The 19513-nt window shown below is 35.5% G+C and overlaps 1 protein-coding gene across 6 annotated transcripts in view; it reads left to right on the forward strand.

Annotated features, from left to right (window-relative positions):
• LOC111398467 (MADS-box protein SOC1-like) overlaps positions 1 to 19133 on the forward strand; it is a 54568-nt gene extending 35435 nt beyond the window's left edge. The window contains exons 2-8 of one of the 6 annotated variants that reach the window (XM_023025376.1): positions 11142 to 11223; positions 11863 to 11924; positions 12242 to 12341; positions 12430 to 12471; positions 12599 to 12640; positions 18504 to 18628; positions 18713 to 18827. In XM_023025376.1, the coding sequence (XP_022881144.1) occupies positions 11142 to 11223; positions 11863 to 11924; positions 12242 to 12341; positions 12430 to 12471; positions 12599 to 12640; positions 18504 to 18593 (418 nt within the window). In that variant the 3' untranslated portion in view covers positions 18594 to 18628; positions 18713 to 18827. Of the gene's footprint in view, positions 1 to 11141; positions 11224 to 11862; positions 11925 to 12241; positions 12342 to 12429; positions 12472 to 12598; positions 12641 to 18503; positions 18629 to 18712; positions 19052 to 19094 lie in introns of those variants that run through there. The other 5 variants (XM_023025379.1, XM_023025378.1, XM_023025380.1 and 2 more) reach the window with 5 other exon arrangements.
• The last annotated feature ends 380 nt before the right edge of the window (positions 19134 to 19513 follow it).

Consider the following 19513-nt stretch of genomic DNA (forward strand, 5'->3'; position numbering starts at 1 on the left):
TAACCCTCTTAGCTACTAATTTGGCCTTATATCTCTTATTTTCTAAATTAGTATTTCCTTGTTTGATTTTGTAAATCCACTTACAATCTACTATCGTACGATTCTTGGGTTTATCAACCAAAGTCTAGGTTACATTTTTAATGAGAGAGTCCATTTATTCATTCATGGTCTCTTTCCAAACTTTAGAGTCAGGATATTTAATAGCTTCATCATAATTAGTAGGTTCAGAATTTAAAGAATCAATAGCAGAAAATAGAGTTACAAGTTCTTCCCTGTTGAATCTAGTAGAAGGTATTATAGTTATCCTTTCTCTATCCCTAGTTAATTGATAATCAATTAGAGTGGGATTTACAGCTTCATTTTCATTTTCAGATTCATCTTGTTTCTCATTTGTTTTAGATTAAGTGGGCTCCACTTCAATTAGATCATCTTGATTAACAAGTAACAACATTTCCAGTTTGATTTTCTAAGATGATTTCCCTTAAAACCATTTTGACATCTGACCCACAATCTGTATCCTTTAGTTTCCTCTCCATAGCTCAGAAAAACACATTTTAAGAACCTTAGTTCTATTTTGCCTTTACTTTGATGTGAATAGGTAGTGCAGTAAAAAACTTTGAGTTTCTTATAGTCAGATGTATTTCCAGACCACAAATTTTCAGGAATTTGAAAATCAATAGCACTGGATGAACTTCTATTTATAAGATAAGCAGCTATTTTTAAGGTTTTACCCCATAAAAACTTAGGAAGACCAAAACTATATAACATACATCTGACCTTTTTCAATAGGTACCTATTCATTCTCTCAGCAACTCTATTTTGTTTAGGGGTATGCATAACAGTTCTGTGTCCTAATATACTAGATTCTTTACAAAATGAATCAAATTCATAGTTGCAAAACTCAATTCCATTGTCAGTTCTTAAAGTTTTGATTTTCTTATTGGTTTGATTTTCAATCATAAGTTTCCATTGTTTGAAGGTTTGAAAGGTATTAGATTTTTATTTTAAAAGAAAAGTCCATATTTTCCTTGAAAAATCATCTACAATAGGCAAGTAGAATCTAAATCCACTTAGGGTATTTACATATGCTGGACTCCATAGGTTAGCACGTAAATATTCCAAAATAGAAGTAGATTTGTGGATTCCAATTTTAAAAGGTAACCTTTTTTGTTTTCCAAGCATACAGATTTCACAAAAGTCCAACCCTTCAATTTTATCATTTCCAGAACATCCAAGTCTTTCTAAAAGCATCGGTCCCTTTTTAGAAATTTGGCCTAGTCTTTTATACCAAATTAAAGACTTATTTAAATCAAGGTTTAAGGCTGTAGAACAATGACTTGCTGCAGATTCAACAAGGACATTGTATATTCCATTTATTTTAGGAGATGAAATCACATTTTTATTTCCTTGTTGGAGTCTTAAGAAACTTTTATGGATCATGATGCTGTATTCATCATCTAGCTCTCCCAAGAAAATAAGTTTTCTTTTAAGCTTAGGTACATATTTAGTATTCTCAAGTTTAAGAGTTATTATCTAACTTTAAATCGACCTGCCCAATACCCTTTATTTGACAACTCATATCATTCCACATCTGAATTTGTCCTCCATTGAGGGCTTAATATTCAGAAAAACACTCTTTTGTGGGACACAAGTGAAAGGTACATCCAGAGTCAGGACCCACTCTTTTGAGTATCTTCTAGTGGTACTCACAAGAGCCACACCCTGAATATTAGGTTCATCTTTGCAGGCCACAGTTGCAAAGCCATCAAAGTTGTTCTTTTCTTTTTATCTCAAAAATTTTCTTGAAGCAATCTTTTATTATATGTCCAGTTTTCCCGCAGTAATAACATTTTTTGATATGGTTTTTAGCTTTCACATGATTCTTGTCAATTTGATTTCAATTACCTCTCAATGGAGGATTTTCCTTTCAATATATAGAGAGTCGTGGCTCAATAAAAGGCAAAAATACAGGTAATTACATCAATTTGTTTACCTCTAAATATAGAAAGAATATATTATTCTATATGCAAAAGATACTAGAGTAACCAGAATAATCTTGTCTCACATCACTCCCTCGAATTGATGCTGGATGATCAATAAGCATCAATTTGTCAATCATCATTTGATGGCGGTGGCAAGATAAGGCTTTGGTAAAAATATTAGTAGTCTGATGTTCGGTGGAAATGTGAGTGAGTGTAATCACCTGCTGATCAAGAGCCTCACAAATATAATGACAGTCTACTTCAATATGTTTAGTGCGTTTATGAAATAATGGATTTGTAGCAATTTGAATAGCAGTAGTATTATCAGCATGAAGAGAAGTGGCAGTAATTTGGAGAATGCCAAGTTCACCTAACAAACCGCGAAGCCAAACAATCTTTGAACAAGCTGATGACATGGCAAGGTACTCAGATTCGGTGGAAGACTTTGAAACTCTATCTTGCTTCTTACTCTTCCAAGAAATAAGAACATCTCTAAGAAACATGCATCAACCAGTAACTCATCAACGAGTATCCATACAACCAGCTCAATCAGCGTCACTATAACCTATTAACTGTAAGGAGTTGTAGTAGAGAAAACAACCCACGACCAGATGTACCTTTTAGATAACAGAGAATTCGATGTACAACGGCTAAGTGAGGCTGACGAGGACCTTGCATAAATTGACTGACCTGCTGTATGACAAGAGAGATATTAGGTTGACTAATCGTCAAATATAGTTCAAGCTCCCCACAAGTCGTCGATATAAAGATGGATCAGGTAAAAGCTCCCCTTCATCCTAATTAAGCTTTACATTGACCTCTAGAGGAGTAAGAACGAAATTCCCAGATTGAAGAGCGATAGAGGTAAGAATCTCTTGAGTATAATTTTGCAGATGTAAAAGGAGACCATTTAGACAAAAATGTACCTCAAGACCAAGAAAAAACTTTAGATGCCCCAGATCCTTCATATGAAAGGTAGTATTGAGATGCTACTGTAGTTCCGCAATCAATTGAGTGTCAGACCTTGTGATGACAATATCATCCACATATACTAACAACACAATAATGCCAATGACAATTTTCTTAAAAAATAGAGAAGAATCAAATTGGCTTTGAGTAAAATGAAAATCAAGTAGAGTGGAAAGAAACTTTTCAAACCATGCATGCAGGGCCTGCTTTAATCCATATAGGAACTGCTTTAACCGACATGCCTTAGTGGAAGAGTGAATGAACATACCGAGAGAGGACTCGTATAAATTTCCTCCTTCAAGTCCCCATTTAAGAATGCATTCTTTACATCCATTTGTCGAAGAGACCATCCCTTAGACGCTACGATTGCCATAAGAGTCCTAATAGTAGTCATCTTCGCTACAGGCTCAAATGTTTCATTATAATCAAGACCATATTCTTGACGATTTCCAAGTGCCACCAATTGAGCCTTATACCATTCTATAGAACCATCAGATCGATATTTGCTGGCATATACCCATTTGTATCTAATAAGCTTTATTTCAGCACGACACGGAACGATGTCCCATGTATGGTTAGCCTGAAGAGCTTGAAGTTCATCTTGCATAGCTTGTCGCAAACACGCATGAGTAGAAGCCTGAGAGTAAGTTTTGGGCACAATAGTAGTAGCAAGAGTAGTTTGATGAGCAGTATATGGGAAGCCATACTTATCTGGAGGTCGTGAAATCCAAGAAGATCGTCGAAGTGCAGTGATGACGGGATCAATCATTGGTTCAGTGTGAGAAGGGGGCAGAGGACGATGGAGAACGTCTCTGGTACACAAATCCGGGCTTAAAGCATTCGATAGTACAAGAGAAATCATCAAACTCAGGTAGTGAAATGGAAGTACAAGGAAAATCAACAAGAGATTGAAAGAAATATTGAGTTTCAAAGAAGACACATTTCGAGAAACATGTAGCTTGTTAGCATCAGCATCATAACAAACAAGCCCTTTTTGTATATTACTATACCTAAGGAATGCCCATCGAGAAACCTGTGTAGTAAGCTTGTGACGTTCAGTGGAAGGTAAATACACAAAGCAAACACAGTCAAATACATGAAGAGAATTATACTTAGGTGCAACACTAAACAAACGAGAATACGGAGAATCAAATTGTAAATTTGAAGAGGAAAGCCGATTAATCAAATAAACAACTGTTGATAAAGCTTCTACCCAAAATATAGGAGGCATAGAAGATTCAATCAACAAAGTACGAACATCTAAAAGATGACGATTCTTACGCTCAGCAACCTCATTTTGTTTGAGAGTGTAAGCGTAGGAACGCTGAGAGAGAATCCCTTTTGTTTTGAGATATTCTTGAAATTCATTTAACATGTATTTCCCTCCCGAATCAGAACGTAATATCTTGATTCGAGTAGAAAATTAGGTCTCAACAAATGCAAAAAAAAAAAAAATTTAAACGTGGAAAACACACTAGCTTTAGAACGAAGAAAAATATATCCAAGGAAAATGACTAAAGTCGTCAGTGAAAGTTACGAAATACTTACAATGATCATGAGAAGGTATAGGGCTCACTCAATTAGCATGTGACGAAAAAGGCAGAGTTTTGCTTTTTTACCAAGTTTATAAGAACTACAACCGAAAGACATGAGAAAATGAATTTTCATTGTGTAAATAACCATTGTTTATGAGATGAGTTAAGACATGAGAATTTGGATAACCCAATTTCTTATTCCAAATATTACTATCAGTAGCAATAGCAGTACAAGGAAATGAATCAGAAATAGAAAATTGAAGAGGAAATAAACGTCCCATTTTAGGCCCCTTCGTGATCACATTCCCCAACACTTAATCCTACAAACACCAAGTAGAATGATTAAAATGAATTTCACAATTATCATCTACCAACTGTCCAACAGAAAATTAAATTTGTAGATAATTCTGGTGACACAAATACATTGGTAAAAGAAGATATCAAATTTCCAATTGCTTTGATGAGAAGAGTATTGACATTGGCTATTTGAATATGTTGATCGCTTTCATACTTACGAATATCATACAGTGCCTCTGTACTACCTGTCATATGATTGGATACGGCAGAATAAACCAACCAAGGAGATGTAAGTAGATGTTTCTTACCTTGAAAACCAAGAGCAGTGAAGGCAGAAACAATCATCCATTGAACCATCTCAGGTGTAAGAGTAGGGGAAGAACCAGTATTAGGTGTAGTAGATGAATTAGGCTGGACATCAGTGTGAAAGGCCGTCGCTTTTTTAATTTGAGGCCACACTCGACAATCTTTAATTATATGCCCTTCCTTTTTGCAGTAATTGCAAAATTTCTTGCTTCAATTTTTCGTAATATGCCCAAACTCTTTGCAACTATAGCACTATACCTGTGTCTTAAATTTTCCTTTCCCTTGAGTAGCATACGCCACATTAACCATCTCAGTAGTAATTGATTCTATAGTTATCCCACGTTGTGTGGCAAGACGACGTTCCTCGCGTAATAATTCTCCTAGGCATACATCCAAGGAGGGAACAGGAGTATGATTTAATAAATTAGCCAGTACAGTCTCAAATTCTGGTCGTAGCTTCATCAAAAATTGATCTCTCTGACTCTCGGTATGAACAGCTTGAAGTGCTGCTAAAGCTTCATTGGGGACTTTGGAATGAACTATTCCAGAGTATTCACTCCACAGATTAAGAAATCCAGCATAAATTTCATCAATCGAAAGATTACCCCGATTGTAGTTGGCAATTTCCAACTCCAATTAAAACTTTCGAGCACTGTTGTTTTAATAGTAAATATGCTTCAGGTAATCCCACATTTCTTTGACAGTAGTGAATGAATGAGGATTGCTAACCATATGTGGTTCAAGAGAACTTAGTAGCCATGAAACAATCTTAGCATCCTTGCTTTCCCATAAATTAAGTTCTTTGGAATCAGTCGGAGCCGTAGAAGATCCATCCAAATGACCCCACAGTTATTTTCCTTTTACAAACATCTGGAATTGAAATCCCAACTCGAGTAATTTTTTCCATTAAATCAAATAATAGAATTTTCTCCCGACATAATGAAGCAAGGTAATAATTTAATATTCAAATCCAATAAAATAGCAATGTTATTAAATTAAGTCCAAGCCCAAAATGTGATACTAGTCCAATAGAATGCCCAACAAATGATTAAGGTACAAAAAATCTAATAATGGCAGCCCAATCACGAAAATCCCAATCCAAAAAAAATATTTGTCCAAATAAAAGAGCTCAAATCTGGAATTGTGATATTACTGAACAAAGACCCAAATTTGAAATTGCCGAACTGAACCAACCTCTAGCCGATGAATGCACTGAATCTATCCAAGAATAGGCATTCTCGTCGACGACTAATCTACAGGAGAAGATGTCTACCACCACGATGCAACTAGAAATCGACACAACGGGAAATAAAAAATTCCACGCCAGGACACAATCGAAAATTGACCTACAGAGAGCTCTAAAGACTAGGAGTGCACTGGCTATCGTCGACTGCACTTTACTCACCCGAGGATGCCGATCGATCTCAGAATCCGAGAACGAAAGCCCAAGTCCAGGACCAAAATATTAACCGAGAGAGATAATTCTTCAAAAATTCAAGGAAAGCTCTGATACCATGTCAATTTGATTTCAATTACCTTTCAATGGAGGATTTCCTTTCAATATATAGAGAGTCGTGGCTCAATAAATGGCAAAAACATAGGTAATTACATCAATTTGTCTACCTCTAAATATAAAAAGAATATATTATTCTATATACAAAAAATACTAACTAGAGTAACCAGAATAATCCTATTTGACAATTCTTATTCTTTTCTTTGGGTTTGGGATTCTGAGATTCCATTTCTTATGAGAATTTAGATAGTACTGATATTGTTTCTTATTTTGATTTAGTTTCTTCTTTATGTGTAACAATTCTCGATACTTAGATTCTCTTGACTCAGCCTTTAATTAAAGTTCTTTACTCCTCAAGGTTGTAGTTATCTTATCAATAGTGCTTTCTTGACCCCTATACTCCAATGCATTTCCAATGTCTCTATATTTATCACTTAGAGAATTTAACAGAGCAACAACTTGTTGATCATCAGAAAGTTTTTCATCACAATTTGATAGGTCGAGAATCAGTTTTGTAAATCTGTCAAGATTTTCTTCCAAGTTAGATGAGGGATCAAATCTAAAGTTATAGAACTGTCTTAGGAGATGACATTTATTTGGCATGGCTTTGGTTAGGTACAATGATTCTAACTTAGTCCACAATGCCTCAGCCAATCTAGTTTCACCTACTTTTCTAATAACATTATAGACGAATGCAAGAAAATTGTACTCCATGCAGTATCACTTAACTCTTATCTCCTATATGCACTTATTTCTGCAACCCATTTTCCATTCGGGGTTGCAGCACATCTTTGTTGCAGTAATAATTCCCTCATCTTCTGGCGTCAGAAACTAAAGTCTCCATTACTATTCCAAGTCTCAATTTCAAATTTATGTGTCGTAGATATGATGACAGATATATGCACACAACAGCACTTATACGACACACAGATTATGATGATTCAGGCAACTCATTGAATTGATAGAAATATGAATAACCAGTAAAGGAGATACAAAAGTTATGCCTACTTGTTTATGCAATTCGTCAAATCAATATATATTGCAATTCAAATAGTATATAGTTGATTTGAAAGGGTTTAAGTGGTCGTAACCCTTGATTCCACTGCCTCCTCAGATTCTCAGATCCTCGCTTGGGATCTTCGACAAATGAAAGTAATGGAGGATTACTTACCTTAATAACTGATTCCAAATACAACAGAGAATTAGCAAATTAAGGAGGGGTTTAAGAAATATCAGAAATCTAAAAGTTGAATGTTCCAGAATATAGGGAGCACCAAGAGAATACTTGAATTGGACCAAGATTTGCAGAACAGATTCAAGAGATCAACGAATCACTAAGACTCAGTACAAACTCAGTAGTGAGTGAAAAACTCAGCAAGAATCGAAGCGAATCAGCCCAACTCGTCAAAACTTAGTATGAGTCAAAGAACCAATAAAACACAAAAAAGGTCAGTATCTTGAATTGTCAAAAACTCGGTAAAAAATAACAAATCAAGCAGAGTTGAAAGGCAAGTTATAGTGAGTTTTTGAGAAAACAATTTTATCTCACAAAACAAGAATCGATCATCACAAGATCCACACAGTAAAGCTAACCAAAAGAATTTTCCACACAATTAAACCGCTCTGATACCACTTGTTAAGCACAGATACGTTTTATCTTTTGGATTACTGATTCAAATACAAAGAAATTGCAAAAAATTAAAAATCAAAACACAAAATATGTTTCGTCCTAAAAAAGGGCCCAGATGTTCAGTTTTGTGACCTAATCACCCATTGAGCATCTGAAATTAGATATAGCTCTAGATCCACTAAGAATATCCAAGAAATAGTTACAAAATGTACGAAGAAACCATGAGTTTCTTTGAGTTCTTTCTAGCCTCTTTTCAACCCATAATCACTCTACACTCAATCTCAAATGACTACTAAATATTCATTTTACAAGACAAGATTGAAGAAACCACAAAGGTTCGATTACGGATCTCAAAAAAGTGAATAACTCTAACTATCACTTAGAGAAAGGGAAGAGACGAATGAAGCAGTCTTGAAGCATCTGGAATGAGAAAAAGCAAAGACCAAGTTAAATATTCGGTCAAATCAAGAGTCATGATCCAAGGGACGGAAATCAACCACATGGATGGCTGACACTCATTCCTTAAGAGGCAAAGTCCCATAACCACTTAAAACGTGTTTCTTTAAATGTTATAACCCGGATCAATCCAGTCCAATTAACACTGGTCCAAGCAGGCCAAGAAATATGAGGCAGCCCAAAGCAATTAACAGAAACTACGCAAGAAATTAAACTACCGCATTAGTGAAATGATTGTAAGAAAAGTTTAGGGAGACTTTGGAGTTTGTGGAAGAAAACTGGCATTTTTTATAAATTGAACATATAAAGAAAAGAAGGAATGTTACATATGTATCATTTTCTCGTGTGATTAGAAAATGCATTCTCCATGTGCATGCACACAATATGCCCTTGATTGCCAAGTAGAACAAAATATCAAAAATGAAAATGGTTTCTGCTTAAGTGAAGAAATTACAATTGAATACCATATGTCATTAAACTCTTCCATGGTTGAAGGGATTTGATTTATCCTTGGCTAAATACTTGATATGAGGAGGGCAATCTGATTTGAGGACTATTGAGTGGAGTTGTTCTTACATGACTGAAGGCTTATTCTTAGATGATATAGTGAAGAGCTCTTTCCCTCAATTAAAGACTTTAATAGAGGATGACCGAGAGGAGTTTACTTTCCTTGAGAAAAGGTTTTATTTGAAGGTAATTGGGAAAATCTGTTCTTTCTACTAGTCTACTTGATTACTTAGCCCTTCATTATTTTGACTCGGTGTTAATGTACATGTGCTCAAATTTTAAATATACCTTGGAATATCATTAGTATCCTGTAACATATCCTTCACCCCTTTAATGATCTAAACCAAAACAGCGTATCAACTTCGTGTTTCATTGAAGTAGACATTCTTGCTGGTTGATTTGAAGATCTTCTCCCTTCTCCTCCTCCTCTCCTTATCTGATGTCGAATGGATCCTAAGTATGTTTCTCAGTTTGCCTTCATGAACTTTAAATGTATTGATCAAGTGCATAATTTTCCTTAATAGGCATGCTTAATTTGATTGTAAAATTGACGTAAGACTCTTGATGGTCGAAATATCAGGGTATTTCCAAGAATTAATATTCCTTAATTCCTGGTATTTTGGTTTTGTCAGAAATATTCTACACACAGACCTCAGTTATCAACAGGCTAAATGGCCAAGAAAATATTGTTGCTCATAAGTATTAGTCAAAAAACAAAGTAATATCTCAATCACTTTTGTTGTTGAAGTGTTTTTGTGAATTGCTCCCTTGACAACCTCTCATTTCTTTTCTGTGACGTGTTGTGTGGAGACCTTAAAGCTGGATAATATTATTCAACACCGGCCAAAGTTTAAGGACCAATACAAAAAGAACTACACTATTAACTAAAGCGAAGAATGCAGACAGTAGAAAATATTTAGACACCAAAATTTCCAGAAACTACATAATATTTTAAATATATGAAAAGACTACAAATTACTTGAAACGAATCCTCAATAAAAGTGTGTACTGAGTGAGATTGTAAAGAATCTCAAAGAGAAACCGAAAGATAATTCCCTTTCATCTTTTCCCCATATATATGTGTATATATATATATATATATTTTTTTTTTTTTTTTTTTTTTTTTTTTTTTTTTTTTTTTTTTTTTTTTTTATTTTTTTTTTGTTGGTAAACGGCAATTATGCATACTGAAGTGTAGCGCCCATCTTATGCATTAGTCTAGTTTTTATCTTAAAAACTATGGTAGAATCAAAGCACTAAGGGGGATAAACAAGTAGGCTAATTCTGTGCATTTGTCTAGGTTTATTTTTAGGGTAGTAACAAAGTGCTAATGGGGAGAAAAAGTTAGGCTAAGTCTTCTCTTTCAAGATGGGAGAAACAATGCTGCAAACTTGGTAAACAGTATGCAATTACATTGATGTGATATACTATGATAGCTGAATGTTGATTAATGTAGTAGAGTTATATATACATGCTTTATGCATGTATAGTGATTTTGTTTCCGTCTATTGTCCTTTGGGAAGCATTCTTGCTTTGATAGACGTTTCCAATTGTTGAAATCAATGTTTAAATTATATACATTTGATCTTATCTAACAGTATAAGTTCTTAGATTAAATGGTTCAACATGATATCACTAGATTCACTACATGCAAAGGCCCAGGGTTCAAGTCTTTCACCACCCATTTTATTAAAAATTGTACAAGTGCAAGGCTTTCATTAAAAAAATAAAAATAAAAATTTCGCTTACACGTGAGGGGCGTGTTAAAGATAATATTCAAGTGATATACATTTTGCCTTGTTTAATAGTTTAAACTTTTAGATCAAATGGTTTAACATCCAATAAAATGCGCAACATCTACTAAGTTGTACGTTTAAATTTCATGATCTCCACAACGAGACTAAGGTTTACTTTGGATGAATATTTCTCCGTTGTGGTTTTTGTAGTGTCAATAAAACCATACAACGCTATCAGAAGGATGTCAAGAACAGAGCTATCAAACAAAAACCAACTGAAGAAAATATTCAGGTCAGCATTCTTCTCAGTCAAGCTAATTATTCTGTTGTATGATTGATAAGCTGCAATCAACAGCTTAACTTGTTCTTTGTCTTCTTTTTTTGCCTTTCCATTAATTCGATGATGTTAGTTATAAGCTCAATTGTTCAACTAATCAAATGAACATGGTCTGGCACCAACTTTTGCACAGGAGAAACCGATCTAAATATGTTAAAATATTTAAATTTTAATCACTTATTTTGATACTAAAGGAGGGATCATTATAAACTCTTAAAATTTTTAATACAATGCATCAGAACATTAATTCATCAAATTAGAGAAGGGGAATACCCAAGTTGTGAAAAAAATGAACGCGACTGGGGTACATAAACGGATTCTGTGTATCTGCAGCTAAATGTTTTTTATTAGAACTTTTGATTGCATTCAAACTCGGTTTAATTCTTACTTATTGTGATGTTTACACTGTTCAAATATTATTGAATAGCTTTATTATTACAACTCATCATCTTAGCTGTTCTATTTAGATTAAATGTATGATCACGGTTTATAACTGTCTAGTACGTCCATCTTTTAAATGCTGTCACGTTCTTGAGTTCCAAAAGATTATTTTTTTATTTTTGCTCTACCTTTTGTTTACTGGATCTATGGCAGAATTTGAGAAGCGAGACTGCTGATTTGATGAGGAAGATCGAGCTCCTTGAGGATTCAAAGAGGTTGTTCTCCTAGTCTGATTCTTTCCTTATAAGCTGCTAATTGTTAATATTGCACACCTAAAAGGTTACTTCATGTTGGCTAAACCCAAAAGGAGTACTTGTAAATATGTTTTAAATAAATCGCTTTGCATTAATTGAACTTTGAACAGTTAAGTTTTTAATTTTGACAAAAAGTTATTGATTGATTTGAAAGTAACTTTTTTCTCCTTAAAAATGTAAATTATCAAACTACATTTGTAAACAAAAACATACTTAGAAGTAACTTAAAGTATGCGACTGAGAGACATTCAGCAACTTCGAATCTTCGACTCATACAGAAAGCTTCTGGGTGATGATTTGGATGCACGTTCCATGGAAGAATTAGAAGAAATCGAAGAACAGTTGCAACAAAGTTTAATCAGCATTAGGGCAAGAAAGGTATGTCATAACATTTTTTCCAGTCCTTAAAACAAACTGCTGACATGAAAAATAATCTTGACTAAGAATGTTATTCGAAAATGCTCAGAATTTATTGTTCAAAGCGCAGATTGATCAGCTGAAAGAACAGGTAATTTATGTCTTTAAAAATCAAGATTTCTCATGTAAAAAATTCACATTTTTATGTACAAAAATGTTCTGCCAGTGCTTGTTAAATATTTTGAAAATATTTTGAGCCTTTTTCTTTGATAATGCAGGAGAAAATCCTAGCAAAACAAAACAAAGAATTAAGGAGAAAGGTGAGTCTTACACACTAATTTTATTAAAGAAAGTGATGTTTGATCTCTACATCTTCAATTTTGGCTTTCTAGTTTATGCGGTAAAAGTATGAGTCAAGTGAAAAATCAAATTTAGAGCATGTTCTCTCTGTTAGATTGAATAAGATTAGACACTATTAAAGAAGAAACACGTGAAATGTTTGTTCATTGTCCTATGCAGTTCAAGTTTACTCAGCACACAACCAAACATGCCATAATGACCTATAGGGTAAGACATAGACTGTAGTACTAGACAATATCATAATGTGTCTATATCGATGGACGATTGATGAGTTGAGGAATAATAGGACTATCAATTCAACAAAGTCTACCAGAAGCCAATTATTTTGAGTTAGGGTTGTATCTAGAGGTGTAATGTTGGGTTGGGTTGCACCTTAGTCAGGTTTGCCCTTGCCGCGTTTGGAGAGACTTCTCGAGTAGGGCATCATTTTTATGGATGGACTGGTTCGTCAAAATTTGTCTGCCATTTGTGTCATGATGAAGAGGTAGCAACTCAGTGGAAGAAGTGGAGAAGAATGAAGAAAGAGAACCAACCGTAACTATATTTCAAATGGGAACGAGGGGGGTGCACACTTGGCAATTAATTGTAGTTTTTGTCTATTACGTTTCTTGTATTTGAATACGTTTTTTTTCTTATTGCAGTAGCATATATATAGAGACCACACGAGTGAGGTAGGGAGAGTTTGGATGTAAAACCAATTCAGTTATTCTATCTCCTCTTTTGAATTTCTCTCTGCTGTTCTTCTTTTTCTTCTTCTACTACTTAAGTTCTTCTTGCCCATTTCCAATTTGTGATTATTTCTGAAATTGAGTTTGAATTGCAGCTTCCTTGGACTTTGGCCTTCAATTTGGTACTAATTTTGAGTGAGTTCATCATCAACTTGAGCTTCACTCATTACATTTAGTATCAGAGCACTTAGTTCCTAGATAAGAATGGAGACTAGATAGAAAGCTACTGAAGAAAATCTAAAGAGCCTTGATAAGGAATTGAGTGAGTAGGGTGCTGTTGTTGCTTCTCTCATTGATAAGGTTGATTCAAAGTTTGATAATATTGATCGATATATGCATCAAATGAATGAGATACATGAGGCTGTTGTTGCTCTACTGGCTAAAATAATTGCATCTCAAGAGAAACGAGTAGAAGGATCCAACTGTGGATCGAATTTTGATGGTGGAGCGTTAAGTGTGAAGTCTGGTAAGGAAGACATATCAGGAGGGGGTCCTTTTGATGTTAGAATGAACACCAAAATCCCCAAAATCGATTTTCCCCAGTTTGAGGGAGATAACCCAAGAGAGTGGGTAAGAAAAGCCAATAAATATTTCCAAATACATCAAGTGACAGAAGAATTGAAGGTGGAAATTGCAGAAATGTATTTGAAAGGAAGGGCTGACATATGGTTCCATGGCTTCCTAGCTAGTAATCCCAGTGCTAGTTGAAACCTGTTGGTTGCGAAAATTTGTAGAAGGTTTGCGGAGGCCATTGGCGATGATGTAGTGGAGACCTTTAGCAAGATCAAACAATATGGTGGAATAGCTAAATACATGGAGAAATTTGAGGATTTAAAAGCTCAAGCTATGTAAGCCCTACCCAACCTACCTGAATCCTACCATATTAGCATTTTTACCAGTAGACTGAAAGGAGAAATTAAATCCATGGTCAAGATGTTCAAACCTAGCACACTAACCCAATCCTTTAAAATAGCTCAACTCCAAGAGACCACCATCTTTACTATAAATAAGAACTCTAAAACCACTAAGCCATTTACTACATCAAACACTCTTTATACTCCTCAGCCTGAACCACACAACCTAACCCCTAAAATATCTAGTCGAGTTCAGAAAATTCAACCCCCACCCTATAAGACCATCTCCCAACTGATATCCAAACCAAAAGAAACCTAAGGCTTTACTTTAGGTGTGATGAGAAGTACACCCTAGGGCATGTTTGCAAGAATAGGATGTTGAACTTTATGGTGGTGGATGAATAAGATAAGGGTGATGATAGAGAGACTGGTGATCCTGATGGAAAAGGGAATGAGGAGTTTGAGGGGGAAGAAATTACGCAAATCTACTCATTGATAGTGGAAGCACCCATAGCTTTATAGATGTGAGACTAGTTCATTCGTTAGGATACTTGACAGATAATACCAAACCAATTATGGTGGCTGTGGCAAATGGAGAAAAGCTTGAGAGTAAGGATGTATACCAGCCAATGACTTGGCAAGTGCAAGGGCTGGAGTTCCAATTTAGACTAAGGTCCCTAAAACTCGGGGAAAGTGACATAGTATTGGGGTGAATTGGCTTAGTCAATTTAGGCCAATAACCTTTGATTTTACGAAGGTATATATTAGATTCATGCATGATGGGAAAGAAGTAGAGCTAAGCAGTAAACTTACAAGCGGTAGGATCGAAATGATCAGCAGAGAGCAGATGGATAGATGGATGGGAAAGCAAGGATATGGGATCATGGGACAGCTGTATGCCATCACAGATGTGGATTAAGTAGAAACCCCAGAAGAACTAAAGCCAGTTTTAACTTACTTCCAGGATGTATTTGCTGAACCTAAGGGACTACCTCCGACTCGAAGCCATGATAATCAGATTAACCTTAAAGAAGGAGCTCAACCCTTCAAACTCAGGGCCTACAGATGTCTCTTTATTCGAAAGACTGAGGTGGAACAATTGGTTAAAGAGATGATGGAATCGGGAATCATTCAACCTAGTAGCAGCCCTTTTGCGTCACCTGTACTATTGGTCAAGAAAAAAGATAGAACTTGGAGGTTTTGTGTTGACTATAGGCAGCTCAACAGCTTGACTGTGAAGGAAAAATACCCTATGCCAAATACCCTATGCCCTTGATTGATGAATTAATTGATGAACTCTATGGAGCTAAATACTTAGAGAAGATTGATCTTAGAGCGAGATACCATCAGATAAGAGTTAAGTAGAGGATGTTTATAAAACAGCTTTTAAGACTCATCAAGGCCTGTATGAATTTAAGGTCATGCCTTTTAGGCTGACCAATGCCCCCGCTACATTCCAAAGCCTGATGAATGAGGTGTTTAAGGGCAGTTGAGAAGGTATATACTAATTTTCTTTGATGATATACAAGTATATAGTGTAGATATGCCCAGCCACTGTGAGCATTTGGGAGCTGTACTACAACTACTCAGAAAACATCAGTTGTATGCTAAGTTGAGTAAATGCTCTTTTGGGCAAAAGAAGGAACAACGGTATCAGTGGACCCTAAGAAAGTGGTTGCAATGCAGTCATGGCTTGTGCCAACTAACATCAAACAACTAAGGGGATTTCCTGACTTGATTGGCTACTATAGGAAGTTTGTAAAGGGGCACCTTACTAATTTGCTTAAGAGGGATAATTTTGTATGGTCTAATGTAGCAGAAACAACATTCAATAATCTTAAATTAGCTATGAACTCCACTCCAGTGCTAACTTTACCCAACTTTGAACAACCTTTTGTTGTGGAAATAGATGCATGTTATGGAGGCATACGAGCAATACTGATGCAAGATAGGAAGCCCTTGGCATACATCAGCAAGGCTATCGGGCCAAGGAGCTTGGGAATGTCAATGTATGAGAAAGAACTCTTGGCTTTAGTCACTGCGGTGGTGAAATAGAGGCATTACTTGATGGGTCACCATTTCATCATTAAAACTGATCATCAATCCTTGAAGTTCTTGCTTGAGTAGAGGATAACCACATCCTTGTAGCAAAAGTGGCTTACTAAATTAATAGGTCTAGATTAAGAGATTCAGTACAAAAGGGGGACAAAGAATGTGGTAGCAGATGCACTCTCTAGGAGGGTGGAAAGTGATGGAGAACAGAGATGGATTTGGGGGGCTAGGCTGGGCTATAGTCCCCTACACTCAGGCCCAATAACATTTTTTTAAGGTATTTTTTATTTTTATTTTTTGGTAAAAAACCAATTTTTTGTGTAAATTTTTTTTTCCCACGTGCCCGATTTGAAATTTTGTAGTCCAGTCTTGGATCTGTCCCTGATGGGGAATGTATTACTATTACTCACTTAATACCAACATGGGTAGAAGAGGTGATTTCTAGTTATGAAGGAGATGATCTTGTTGAACAGAAAATCGCAGCCCTGCTTCTTGATGCAACAACGAAGCCTGATTATCAGTATAAAAATGGCATTCTTAAGTACAGGGATAAGCTATATATTGGTAGTGGAAGGGATATCAGGAGAAAATTAATCCAGACTATACATGCCTCACAAGAAGGGGGACAATCCGGAATACAAGCTAGCATATTTAGAGCCAAACAAAATTTTTATTGGCCAGGCATGACACAAGAAATTAGAAGAGAGGTGCTGCAGTGTGACATATGCCAGAAATGTAAAGATGAACACTTGCTATATCCCAGCCTACCTGAACCTCAGCATTCATGGAGTCGTATATCCATGGACTTCATTGAGGGGCTACCAAAATATGAAGGGAAGGATGTTATCTTAGTGATAGTAGACAGATTCACTAAGTATGGCCACTTTCTCATCCCTTTACAGCAAAAAGGTGGCCCAATTGTTCTTGGATCATATTTATAGACTCCATGGCATGCCTCAGAGTATTATCTCTAATAGGGATAAGATTTTTACTAGCACCTTTTGACAGGAGTTGTTTAAGCTCATGGGAACTACTTTACGGCTCAGCTCATCTTACCATCCACAAATAGATGGCCAAACTGAGAGGTTGAATCAGTGCGTTGAGCTATATTTCATATGCATGACATACCACAAACCTAAGGCATGGGCTAAATGGATACTTTTGGCTGAATGGTGGTACAATACCACTTACCATTCAGCCATTAAGCGAACACCCTTTAAGGCACTATATGGGATTCCACCACCCCAGTTAGCCATGGGACCTTATCAACAAACAAGTGTTGCTATGCTAGAAGACACCTTGCAAGAGAGCTATAAAATGGATCAGCAATTAAAGGAGAACCTAGCACAAGCAAGAGCCAGAATGAAAATGTATGTTGATAAAAATAGGACCAAGAGGCAATTTGAAGAAGGGGATTGGGTATACTTGAAATTACATCCATATAAGCAGCAGTCCATTGCCAAGAGGATTAATCAGAAGCTGAGTCCTAGATACTATGGCCCTTATCAGATCGAAAAGAAGATTGGAAATGTAGCATACAAATTGGTACTTCCCAACCAAGCAAAAATTCATCCCAAATTTCATGTATCACTACTTAAGCAGAAGATAGGAAGCAGAACAGTGGTTGTAGAGTAGTTACCATTTGGAGAGGAGGTGGTGGAACAACTAGAAGAAGTGCTTCAAACCAGAATTTTCAAAAAGGGAAATCATGCAGGAGCTGGGTGACTAATCAAATGGACTGGACAGACCACAGAAGAGGCTACTTGGGAAGATTCACTGGACATACAGAAGAAGTATCTTAATTTTAAACCTTGGGAAAAGGTTTAGATAAAGAGGAGGGATGTCATGATGAAGAGGCAGCAACTCGGTGGAAGAAGTGGGAAAGAATGAAGAAGAGAACCAACCATCAAATGGGAATAGAGTGGGGTCCACACCTGGCAATTAAATGTTGTTTTTGTCTATTATTTTTCTTGTATTTGAATATGTTTTTTTTTTTTTTTTTAAATTGCAGTAGCATATATATAGAGACCAGACGAGTGAGGCAAGGAGATTTTGGATACAAAACCAATTCAGTTATTCTATTTCCTCTTCTAAATTTCTCTCCGCTATTCTTCTTCTTCTACTACTTAAATTCTTTTTGCCTATTTTCCCATTTGTGATTATTTTATGAAATTGAGTTTGAGTTGCAGCTTCCTTGGACCGTGGCCTTCAATTTGGTACTGATTTTGAGTGAGTTCATCATCAACTTGAGCTTCACTCATTACAGTTTGCCAATATAGATTGACTCAACTCATTACGTTTGACAGATCTAATTGTATGGAGTGGAAATAACTTCTCATTGATATTATTATTCATTGATTATTACTAAAGCAATTGATTAAATATTCGGTATGTGCAGTGTGAGATGGTGACATTGTCACTGTCAATAATTCCAGACTTGGGGGCTCTTGCTCAAATTAAGGAAGCCGAGACGGCATTGTTCATAGGACCTCCCGAAAAACGAGCCACCAATTAGTTTGCATAAATTTAATTTGATTTCATCAACAAATATAAATGCTTGCTTCTATGTTTGTTCTTGTTTTTTTATGGAGGAAAACTTATATGCCTAAATTCGGGAGCTGAAAATTCATGCTTTTATGGTTATATATATTATTGTAGAGTATCTATTGCAGGAAGATGTATATCGTTGAATCATTTTTCATAATGGAGAAATTATGAAGTTCTTAGTCTGGATTTTAATCCTTTTTTCTTTTCTTTTTTTTCTTTCAATGAACATGCAGTTCGACATCACAATGCAAAAATGAAGTGTTACACCATTGAAGATTTTAATCTCTCTCTCTCTCTCTCTCTCTCTCTCTCGGGTAAATGTTACATGAAAATCGTGATAGTATATAGATTTACCCTCTGACGATCATTATTTTCAATTTCATTTTTTATACACTCATTTTCAACTACACGTTTACACAATAAAATATTTTGTACGTGGATTTAAAAATTTTTCTTACTTTTTAATCACATTTTCTCTTAAAAATTACTGTTTGAAATTCTATTTTTTCCCAATAATAGGCTTTGTCCTATTAAGATTCTTCTTCTATCAAAATTCTGTACGTGTTAAGCATGGTAAAATTCTAAATTTACTTGTCATTTTTTCTTTTTTAATTATCTAAATACTGACTTTTTATTCCCTACACCATCATCT

Source organism: Olea europaea, chromosome 8 (assembly GCF_002742605.1).
Source record: "Olea europaea var. sylvestris chromosome 8, O_europaea_v1, whole genome shotgun sequence".
Classification (NCBI taxonomy): domain Eukaryota; kingdom Viridiplantae; phylum Streptophyta; class Magnoliopsida; order Lamiales; family Oleaceae; genus Olea; species Olea europaea.